The sequence below is a fragment of the Dermacentor albipictus genome, chromosome 3 (assembly GCF_038994185.2).
Source record: "Dermacentor albipictus isolate Rhodes 1998 colony chromosome 3, USDA_Dalb.pri_finalv2, whole genome shotgun sequence".
Taxonomy (NCBI): Eukaryota; Metazoa; Arthropoda; class Arachnida; order Ixodida; family Ixodidae; genus Dermacentor; species Dermacentor albipictus.
Genome location: NC_091823.1, coordinates 41,279,646 through 41,291,687, shown reverse-complemented (window position 1 = coordinate 41,291,687; position 12,042 = coordinate 41,279,646). Strand labels below are relative to the sequence as shown.

At 47.0% G+C, this 12,042-nt stretch overlaps 1 protein-coding gene across 1 annotated transcript in view; it reads left to right on the top strand.

Annotated features, from left to right (window-relative positions):
- The window catches only part of LOC135902555 (beta-galactosidase-like), a 39,572-nt gene that overhangs the window by 7,250 nt on the left and 20,280 nt on the right, over positions 1-12,042 (top strand). Inside the window, exons 5-8 of the mRNA XM_065432693.2 lie at positions 1,730-1,793; positions 6,715-6,809; positions 9,828-10,011; positions 11,159-11,339. Of these exons, the coding sequence (XP_065288765.2) occupies positions 1,730-1,793; positions 6,715-6,809; positions 9,828-10,011; positions 11,159-11,339 (524 nt within the window). The remainder of the gene's footprint in view (positions 1-1,729; positions 1,794-6,714; positions 6,810-9,827; positions 10,012-11,158; positions 11,340-12,042) is intronic.

The window sequence follows — 12,042 nt, the reverse complement described above, 5'->3', positions numbered from 1 at the left end:
GACAAAATTAAATTATGTGGTTTTAGGTGCCAAAACCACTTCCTGATTATGAGGCACGCCGTAGTGGAGGACTCCGGAAATTTCGACCACCTGGGGTTCTTTAACGTGCGCCTAAATCTAAGCACACGGGTGTTTTCGCATTTCGCCCCCATCTAAATGTCGCCGCCGTGGCCAGAATTCGATCCCGCGACCTCGTGCTCAGCAGCCGAACACCTTAGCCACTGAGCAACCACGGTGGGTCACAGACAGACACTACTTCAGATGTATCTTTCCCTTTCTCGTTAAGAGATAACAGCAAAGACAGACGTAGTTAATAATAATAATATTTGGGGTTTTACGTGCCAAAACCACTTTCTGATTATGAGGCACGCCGTAGTGGAGGACTCCGGAAATTTTGACCACCTGGGGTTCTTTAACGTGCACCTAAATCTAAGCACACGGGTGTTTTCACATTTCGCCCCCATCGAAATGCTGCCGCCGTGGCCGGGATTCGATCCCGCGACCTCGTGCTCAGCAGCCCAACACCATAGCCACTGAGCAACCACGGCGGGTGACAGACGTAGTTCCTATGCACGTTAAAATATTCTATTAATTTATATATACTCCGTTCCATACATAGCAGTCAACGCTGTAGAAGCTACGCAATAGGTTCGGTCAACAAAAGTTATCACTCCCCGCGTTGCGTCTATGCTTCGCTGCGCGACAACAGCGTTCGCTCGCGAGAGCATGCACGTGCTGGCTGTTTGAAGGTCACTGTTTGGGCGGTTCCTGTTTGATAGGGTTTCTTTAAGGTGATCGAGTCTATCTATGTAGTCTTGGTTTTCAACGCGAATGCGACGTAGTCGTGGGGCTAGGCCTTTAAAGATGCCTTGTTTGCAATGTCTGGAATGGTGGCTGGTATATTCGAGGTACTGTTGTTTGTCGAAAGGTTTCTTATACAGCGTTGTCTTTAGCTCACCATTGTCAATGTATATTATTGTGTCAAGAAAATTTATGCGCTCAGTTGAGGATTCTGACGTGAATTTTATTGTTGGGTGAACAGAGTTTAGAAATGCTACATATTTATCTAGACTGTCTTGACAATGTCCCCATATTATGAGTATATATATATATATATATATATATATATATATATATATATATATATATATATATATATATATATATATATATATATATATATATATATATATATATATATATATATATATATATATATATATATATATGTATCGTAGGTATGTGTGGGGCTTAGTAGTGCAGCGCGATAGGAAATCTGTTTCTAGAATCCCCATAAATATGTTCGCGTAGGTTGGTGCAAAAGGTGTACCCATGCTTGTACCATGTATCTGTAGGTAGTAACTATCCTCAAATTCGAAGTAGTTATGTGTTAGAACTAATTCAAGGAGAGACAAGTAGACTTCAGTAGAGTGTTGTGCATTGTGTTTAGACAGCGTTTGTTTTATCGAAGATAAACCATCAGGGATTGGAATGTTGGTGTACAGCGCCGTGACGTCTAGTGTTGCGAGAATTGTGTTGTGGTGTAGTGTGCCTTTAGTATTAATGTCCTCTATAATTCTCAGCAGGTGGGGCGTATCTTGTACAAATGACGGAAGTGCTTTTGGCAAGTCACCAAGGTTGTGGTTAAGGGATGTCAGAGAGCGGTGGAGAGTGGGGGAGGTGGGTTGACTTGCAGAAAAGTTAAATTGGACGTTTGTTTTCGTTAAAGGGAGGCCTTCCGTACTGGCTCTTGCGAAATGGTTCGTCAATTCGGGTTCGGACCACGGACGAAGGTGAGCACGAAGATGCTACACATCATCATCAATCCTACTGTTGTTCTTTTTTAAGGCGAAAGCTTTAGATCTCATATGTTTCAAGGTCGCGTTGTGAAGTATAGAAAATATCGAATATCGAAAAATAGAAGAGAACCAAACCATGTCCAGCCGTGTATAAAAGAGGATTATTGATTAGCAAATTATGATTGATTAGTGATTGGATTAAGGCGAGGGTGTACTAAGGATAATTAATGTATATTAAGCTGCACTAATTCTGTTAAAGTGGATTAAGGTGTATTAGGGCGAATTTAAGCGGATTAATGCCGATTAAGGTGGGTGAAGGAGGATTAGGGTAGATTAAAGTGAATGAATGTGGATTAATATTGATGAAGGAAGAATACGGTAGATTAGGGCATATTAAGGTGGATTAAGATTCGTTAAGGTGGATGACATAATAAGGTGGATTAGGGTAGACTAAAGTAAATTAAGGTGGATTAGGGAGAATTAAGGTGGATTGGGGGATTAAAGTGAATTAAGAAGGATTAAGACGGATTAAAGTGGATTGCAATCAGCTTTACAAGGCTTTTGCATTCACGTCTCTTAGGCGATAGCTAAGGATACCTGGGACTTTTTAGCATTCCCGCTCGGCAGGCAGAGCCGCGGCAGGGCAGCTGAACAAACGCGCACCGAATAAAAAACCACTGGCATAGCTACTGGGAATCAAACGTCTCAGCAAACCGCCATTCTTGCTCCGTGATCTCGACGCAAGAGGTCACGCGTTGAGCCACCACTGCGGAGCGTTCGCTTGCCGAGGCCGGCTGCGTGACGTAATGCTCTCTCCCTTCCTTTCCCCACGCACACAAAAACGGCGGCGCTAACGTGCCTCGAGCGTTTGCACATATGCTTTGCATAATAGCAGGCGCCTTCTCATTGGTCCTTCTATACTTTTCTCATAAACGACAGTACTATAAAATGACGAAGTATTACCTGCAGATGCAGGCCAAGGCGGTACATGGATTTAGAATCGTTGTTTCAACACAAACCGGACATATAGGTGGGTTTCCATGTCACTACAATAGGCACCCCTACTAGTGACGGTAGGAGATAACGTTAATAAGATGTTTTGGGGGAAATGCACATGGTGAACGAGCGTGAAAACCAATTATATATTAAATTTCTGCTCAAATCGCACTTCCTTTATTTAAAAGCTCCCGCATAACTCATCCGATGACCACATGTGCGAGTTTTGTAACTGCAAAGTAAATCGCACCTGCTTAGCTCCGAAACCTCAGAACCGAGCCTGTTGCCTTTTATCGTCCAAACTATCGTTACTACGACAACACTCAATGCAAACCACTTATTCGGAGGTGGAGGGAAACAGTTTCATGAAATGAAGAAATATCACCAAGCCCCAGAAGTAACATAATGCTTTCTTGCAAAACACTCAGATGGAATCTCCAATAGTATAAAAACTAGGCCAGAGCTTAGCCACAGCTAGCTTTTAAGTATGCATACTTCCATTGTGATGATTGCGACGTCGCGACAGCTGCGCTCGCGCGCTTCACGGGTGACCTGGCACACGCTATATTTGTGAATGTGACGTTTCTATGCTTCGTATCTCTTTTTTTCTAGCGAAGCTTAATAATAATAATAATAATATTTGGGGTTTTACGTGCCAAAACCACTTTCTGATTATGAGGCACGCCGTAGTGGAGGACTCCGGAAATTTTGACCACCTGGGGTTCTTTAACGTGCACCTAAATCTAAGTACACGGGTGTTCTCGCATTTCGCCCCCATCGAAATGCGGCCGCCGTGGCCGCTAGCGAAGCTTGTGATGGCTCGTAAGTAGCGTTGACATGGTCACGCAAAAAAAAAAACAATTGCTCCCAGAGCAGAGCAGCTGCGGGAAAGGGCGGTTTGATGAGTTCACAGTTGTGCCGGCGCCGGAGCGTGAGTCATTAGCAAGGATTCCAGGTACATAGGCGCGCGATCACGCAACGCGCGCAGCCAATCACAATTGTTTCGCTTCCGCCGGGGAGGGAAAGGGTTGGAAAGGGTATCGCACGTGCTGCGCCGGCTTCGTTTCCGTTCAGTTGAGTCGGAAAACGAATGGGACGGCCACGTGTTCTGCATTTCCCCGAGGAACGGGCAGCCTTCGACGAGCGGCGGCGAGAACTCGCCCGTGAAAGGACTCGACATCGGCGCGCCGATCTAGCCATTAGATCCGCCCCAGCCCAGGCAACTCGACAACAACGAGAAGATCATGAGCTGAGGGAGCGGGAGGCCGAAGCAATGCGGCACCTTTACCTGTGGGTTGCTTAACCGTGACGAAAGTCAAGTGCACGCACAACAAGCTTCGCTTACCCCCCTTTTCCGGTAGGGGAAGAGTTTCGTGCTCATTGTAATGTTTCCTGCTAGATACATATAGTGTGAGTGAAGTCCGTCTATAATGCTACAAAAATATTCATGACCAATGGTGGGATCGAACCTCAGTCTTCCAGCACAGAAGGCAGATGCACGCGGAGTTCTCTCGTGCCAAAGTCGATCTTTGAAGCGACTGGTGCGTGCCAACGTGCCAGTTTCTCGCGTTATTTCGTCGTGGCATCTGGCGCTTTGAGGCGCAGTGCCGGACTGCACTGTCTTCGACATCGGCCCATATTTTTTGCGATAGCAATTATATGGACACCCGAGGCGGATTTCCGCCGTCGTTGTCACCGTGATGCTCCGTCACCGATGCTCCAAGTGTGATAACACCATGGCCGCGCGCCGTATACTGTAGGTGCGAGTGAAATCGTGCGAGCGTGAATCAAGGGGCGGCGGAACGTGGGGGTATTCTACTCCGGCGGTATGGCGCGGCGAAGCGCGGCCGCGCGGGCTTTATCTTGTAAGCGATCTGCGATTAGTACAGTGTAGGTGCGTCGAGAGCTCATAGCTTCATGTGCGCTGTTTTCTCACGGCTTAGTTCGCGTTGAAGCGAGAGGCAACACGAAGGTCAACTCGCTCGCTGCTGCTACGGCTCCTCCCCCCGCCTGCGTTTCGACAGCGAGTGTCCGCACTCATCGAGTTAAATGTGTTTGTTTGTCTGTGCGCGCGTGACACCACACTTGTTAATTTTGTTAGTAAGCGAATATTTACGAGTTTATACAGCCGATAAAGCTACTATGCTTATTTCGTACAACTGTCTACTTATTTGCGATCGCAATGCATGATTCGCCTTTCGGGCGATACTGCGACATTTTCCTTTTCTCTTTTCTTTTTCTTTTTTTCTGTTGTTTTTTGTTCTTTTTTCGCGCGATATCAAACTGCCCACTTCGCGTCCTGACACCAGCAGGCAGCCATATGTGCAAAAGGGTGGCTGCTTGAGCTGGTTGGTGAAACATTGTTTAAGCAAGGAAAAAGTGACCTCTCACCTGTCGCCTTCGTCCTTCCTTCGAATTCCTTCCTTCCTACGAAATGCGCACTAAAGAATGTGTTTTCCTTGCTTAAACAAAGCAACATAAGGCTTCCGCGAACCTAGAAACTTGACCAAACTGCAGCCGATTTTCATGCTAAAGCGTCCAATGGCCCATGGAGCGATATAGGCGGCGGCGTCTGTAACAGCGAAACGGCACCGAAATTCCCACTAGCTGCAACGCTCAAAACCTCCTGAAACCTCAAAAACCTCCTGATGCAATAGCGCGCCAGGGGACGTATTCTGAAACGTTCGCCGCCGCGAAAGTTTCAGAATACGTCCCCAGGTGTGGTGTGAGGGGAGAGGGCATCGTCGTGACGCCACGTCACTAGCGTGCCTTGACGGAGCAGATACGATGACGCGACGCCGTGTGCAGACGCTGTTATCTGGTGGCCTGTGGCATCCGTGCGTTCCTTGTGCGCGCAAGCTCTCGCCTGCGTTCTAAATGCGCCTCGGTAAAGCCAAGTGGAAACGCGCCAAGCGTCTCAAGCGCTACTTGCCCGCGAGTTCTTAACTCGAAGGACAGAGGCGTATAAGTGGACATTAATGCTTTCACATTCACAACCCGTAAGAAGTGCTTAGGTGTCCTCGAATTGTTGTTCGAGTACTATGCGCCTAATAAAAAATACGCTCTATGTTTTATTATGATGAACTCGCTGAGGCCCGTTGAAATTGGCAGGCTTGTTAGAGATACTAAATTTCCGGCTTAAGTTAACTAAGCGGCATAAGTTAAGCTGCACGTCTAATAGCACGCCGCTTACAATGCGGCAAGCGCTTCAAGAATCTGTCTCCCAATATTTGAAGGAGGCTTGATTTTACAACAAATATTTCCGACTTCGCTGCTTTCAGAGCCTCTTCGTTAGGCGCTGATGTTAGAAATTTCGTTTCCAGCTCGCACCGTAACCTGTCTCGTTGCTCGTATGCTGCGAGTGACCTACAAAACAGCTTAGAGAACCTTGGCCGACTTAGATAAAAATTTAGCTATTGCAGCCCCAGCATTGTGTCGGTTTCACTGTGCATGTACGTTTTTGGAACAGTGCTGAGCACAACGTGTGTAATCGCTATGTGAAGGCCTCGAAGGCTAATCTGCATATTCTTTGAGGGGATGAAGGGGTCCACACGGAGACTAAAGGTTGGAGAAATACTGGTTTCGCTTCTATTTGTTGTCGAACTCGTTTACGAAAAACGACTTTACGATGAACATCAATAAGCTTGGAATTCGTACCGTTTAGAGTAGCATAGCTCATATTTTGGAAGACCAGTGCAATAACGGTGCACAAAGCACAAACTAAAAGCACACCCGCGCTCACGGACACACACACGCACATGCAAAAACACAGTGCGTGACTATCAATCGAGTTTACTATTTGTTTAGTCTGCCTGTGGTGTTTTCTTTGCCTTTTCCGAAATCTGGGCGTCAGTGAAGCAAAGTCAGATTCATTTCAACGTTTAACTCACTAAAGGCGCGGTGCCACTCTCCTGTGCAGATTACCTCTATTATGTGGATAGATTTCTCTCTAAAGTCTTCGAGAAGGTGCGGCCATTCCTCATCAGCAACGACGGACCAATCATAATGGTGCAAGTAAGTACAGTCGCACTTCTCTAAGCACATATCAAACGGTGCTTAACTGTAGAATTCCAAGTTTACGTTACATATAACCAGGGTGGCAAGTGCCGCTTAGTGTGAGTGGATTTGGGTTCTTTGGATTTGCGAAAGAGGGAGACGATGGCAGTAGGGGGGGGGGGGGGTGGGGGTGGGCAGGAAAAAAAGCGCTCGCAGAATTCTCCATTCACTATGAGTTTTTTGTTTAATAATTATCAATTGAAAAGGGGAAAAGAGGAAAAAGGGGAAGATGTGGGCGACGTTTTTGATGTTTAAGTTAAACTATGACACTTCGATATGCAATCTGACATCTACAAATTCCATAAATGCGTACATCTCGCACGTTCATAGGCGCGTATTTCGCGCACAGTGCGGCAAGAAGCACGGGAAGCCATATGTGCGTTGTTCCGCAAGAGTGGCTTATGAAGTCCCTCTCATATGTGGAAAGGCCTTCATAGGGCAAGCGGTGCGCCGTGTAGAGACGTGAAGTTTGCGTGAAATTTTGAAGGGCGTAAAAAATACTGGTTTCCTTGACTTTTTTTTTTAGGAAGAAACACGAAAAATTGAAAAAAGGAAAGGACGATTGCCCACAGAGTTATAAAAAACCTGGCACATTTAGTTATCCAACACTGAAAAGAACATAACTGTTACATTATTCCATCACAAAAGTCCCAGCAGAGATTCCGGGTTCAAAATCTAGGCACGATTTCACGTCAAGTCACTGATTTCACATCAAAGCGTCAAGACCCATACTTGTATCAATCTGTGTCCGATTCATTTCCTCTTGACGCGTCAACGCTTCGCTGTGCAGCGGATGTAGCCTTCCGGACATTGAGGTTCGAGTGCACCTACACAAGTTTTTGCACGCGACCCCCTGCGAGCCTGTCACGTAACTTGGTGTGCACATTTCCAAGCTCGGACCAGTTTCTTTCACATGCCTCAGAAGAAGGGGGAAGCTGCAGTACGCGACAGGCGAGGAGGCTCAAGGTTTGGTTGAAGCAAAGTCCTTGATCCCACGTAGATGGAGCCAAATGCACTGCAGACTCCCAAACTCTTTCTTTTTACCATGCTTTCAGATACGTCGAAAGGAGTCCCATCGCAACAAAATTCTTCGGGGAAGCTGTTTTTTTTTTTCAATTGTATCCTGCTTAAAAAAAACAAAAAAACTGTTTTTTCTCGAAATTTTCAATTATTTCTTTTTTAACCACTTACATCCCTAAAGGCTCATTTACACTAGGCCAACACGACAATGATTTCGGTCTGCCGACTGCCGGAGACAGCGTCTTCTTAATCAAAAATAACATACAGCGCGAAGGACAAGGACAACATAGACGACATACACAGCGCTGACTTCCAACAATATTTTATTGCGTTGCCACATCGTGTGTACGTTATTTTTGATCATGAATTACCAACTAGCCCAAACAACCACCCTAGCGTCTTCTTCGTGTCCGGGCCTCTGTCACACTGTACCGACACCGACAATCTGCCGACGGTCGGCGGAGAGTTCGGCGTCGGTACAGTACGGCAGAGGCGCCGACACGAAGGAAAAAACGCTGTCGGCCGACAGTCGGCAGACCGAAATCGGTGTCGTGTTGGCCTAGTGTGAATGCGCCTTAATGCCGTGCGAACTATCATGCGCGGGAGCATCAGCTGACGATCGAAAGCAACAATTTACGGTAAATCTGCCTGCCCACTGAGCTGCCTGCATGTGCAAGGCAGGTTTATTTAGCATTTAGTACACTAGAATAAAGCATGAGAATGAGTGGGGGCTTATCGCTACATAAAAAGAGCAAGTGCCTGTGTGTGGGACTCATTGACATCGCTGTTTAGCTATGAGATACCTCTCCTGGACCATGCTGTTGCTCATCATGTGTTCTTTCGTTTTCTGTCTACGCAATGCATTTTGATGCGAAGCAGACGTTGAACACAGTTGGTAGTTTATGCTCGTCCTGTCGATGTGTCCTTTATACGTGGTTGTCTCTATTCGAGCGAACGCTCGTGCTAACAGAAATGCACCAACTTGCCCCCCCCCCCCCCCAAGATGTCCTTCAGAAGTCGCTGATGAGCAATCCTAAAATGCTAGCAGCTGTGCAGTGCTGTCCTTATAAATTTTCTACGTAAGTCATCATCATATCATTTTCAGCTCTGCCTAATGACTACATCGTTAAGCTACTCCAGATGCAGCAGTCTTTACCACATAGTATCGCATGGCAAAATTAATTGTAAATCCACGGGTGGTATTCTTTGAGAGTCCACCTAGTGGATTGTCTATTTCGGTCGCTGCTGATTGGCCGGGGCCGTTCATCTCCTCCTCGCTCGTACAGCTGCATCCGACCAGCAGCGGCCCGAAATCGACATCCCACTAGGTGGACTCTTACAGAATACCCCCCCCCCCCCCCCCCTGGACATGGAGAGGACAAGTTTCTGAATCCTCAAATTTAAATAATAACTTCAATAAATAAGTGTACTACATGTGTCATCATCATTATGTTCTGTCTAAATCTTGAACATGTCCGGACAAGTTTGTGAAGCCATAAGCGCGCACTGATACCTCTTTGTTCTTGTTTTCTTATTTTGCAGCGAAGATGCACATGGCTAGGTTTCTGTTTTTTTCTGAGTGCGTAGAAGGGGTTCGCGTAGACTATATGTACATATAGATGTATGTATATGTACATATATAGACATATGTACATATGTATATGTATGCGGCTAGGTTTCCGTTTTTTTCTGCGTGCGTAGAAGAGGTACGCGTAGTCCAAGAACTCGATGTAGCCAAGTCCAATGTGTGCGCCTCTTTAATGTGACGTCAACATCACCTACCGACGTTACCAGAACTTGCGTTCAATCGATATAGTAATCGCCATATATTAAATCAATATAGTCATCGCTATACACAGCTTCGCTGGTCATCCAACTTCACAGAGTGGAATGACACTGATTTTTTTGTATCTCAGTGCGGTTTTTAATTGTAAGGCCGCGTACTACTCCTTCCAGCTGGAAAACGAGTACGGCAGTTACGATGCTTGCGACCACGCGTACATGGTGCACTTGCGGAACCTGGCAAGGACCCACCTCGGACCAGACGTGGTTCTGTTCACCACGGACGGCTACCACAACACGCTAATGCTCAAGTGCGGCCGGGTGCCCGGAACGCTCACTACCGTCGACTTCGGTACTGGTAAGGAATGCACTGTGTACACGGTGTCCCAGCTAACTTTTGCCAGAGTTTCAAAATGTGCTGATTCACTCTAAGACGACGCTACCAAATGCATGTTGCTGACTATTGTATGGAGTAACTCACACCATTCTTTCCGTATTCTGCTTAATTGCATAATTAGTCGAGATTAATTAACCAATTTCAGAAGCAACGAAGTCAGGCAAAAAAATTTCAATTCGAAAATTGTAGAGCGCTTTACAAAACGTCTGATTAGGCAGTTTCCAAATGTCTATCTAATAGGCACTAGCGTTTTTCCGCTTACGGCAGATTCCCGCGAAATACAAAAAAAAAATGCCACGTGACATGTCCGCTTGCGTGCCGTGATTTCAGCGCTCCCAAACGCTCCACGTACAAACGAACGTAGCATTTAACCGGGTATGCTGCCGCTGCGCTTGCTTATCGCTATCGTGAACCACCGCGAGGGAAGCACATCGGTGGCGCAAATCGCACAGCCAACGCCTGCATCACTGCCATGTCGCCTTTTAAGCGGCAGCCAACCCTGCAAGATGCTATGTTCGTTTGTACAAGAAACGTTGGGAGTACTGCGATCACGACGCGCAAGCGGGCATGTCACGTGGCAGTTTTTGTATTTCGTGAGCATCTGCAGTAAGCGGGAAAACACTAATACCTAATATATAGAAAGTTAGAAACTGTTTATTCGGACGTTTTGCAAAGCGCTCTACAACTTTCTAATCTGAAATATTTTGTCTAGCCTCGTTCCTTCAGAAGTTGGTTAATTATCTTGATTATTTTGCACTTAAGCAGAATACAAAAAAATAATGTGACGTACTCCATACAATAGCCAGCAACATGCATCTTGTCGCGTCACCTTAGAGTACATCGGCATATTTTTAAACTCTGGCTACAGTTAGCTGGGACACCCTGTATACTGCGGGGAGCGCGAAGTTCTGCCTGCGCTCCTGCCTGTCCGCCCGTATTAACCCTCACCCTGCCTACTTATCTCTCTTCCCACCTGCCTGCCTGTATGTTCCTTAATCTATCTCTGTGGCTGTCTGTCCGTCCATCCGTCCTTCCGATCCTATCGAGTCATCCTCTAACGCCTGACTCGCGCCCGCGAAGTGACGAGTGATATCCGGCACTGACGCAGACGTGGAACCCGAAACTGCGTTCGCGATGCGGCGGCGTTACCAGGCGGCGGGCCCCCTGATGAACTCGGAGATGTACACCGGGTGGTTGGACAACTGGGGCCTCCCCAAGAGTCAAGTCGAGACGTCCGTTCTCGTCAAAAGGATCCGCCAGCTGCTGTCCGTGAACGCCTCGTTCAACCTGTCAGTATATTTTCGGCATTCATGCGGAATGCTTTATCTTTTCTGTCAAGGCTCGACATTCTAACCTAACGTTACTATTAAGATGAAGCTTTCCTTACCTACGTCCCCATGACTTGGCAGGCTGCATGAGTTTCTTGCCGAACGGGCTCAGCGCGCACGGGGGGAGGGGGGGTTACCACAAGCTTTCGCTCAATAATACGAAATTGAGCAGTTTCGCCTGAAGCCCGAAGCACTGACAGCGTTTTCAAGGGTTTCAAGTTCCTCGGACACTGCCCTAGTAATACGCAGGAACGTCACGGTCACTCATTGTTGATTAATGATATCAGTATTGTTCTCGGCGACGCCTGGGATGCCCTCTCCATGATTCAGAGATTCCGCTTCATCCTGAAACTCGGCCTTAGTGCAGCTACTCCAGCTGCAACTGCGCATGTGGCGACTGCGCGCGATCGCGCTGCCGTATCTTGAGAGCGATCTGCGTTGGGGGCGGAGTCTAGGTGCGTCGGCAGCTCATAGCTTTGTGCGTGCTGTGCGTTTTCGGCGCTCACTTTTCGTTGAAGCGATAAACAGTACAAATGTCACTTCGCTCACTGCTGCTGCCGCGTTTCCTCACGCCAGCGTTTTGACAGCGAATTTCCGCGGCCATCGAGTAAGATGTGTTCATGTTTGCTTGTGCGCGCGTGACACCATGCTTGTTAATTTAGTT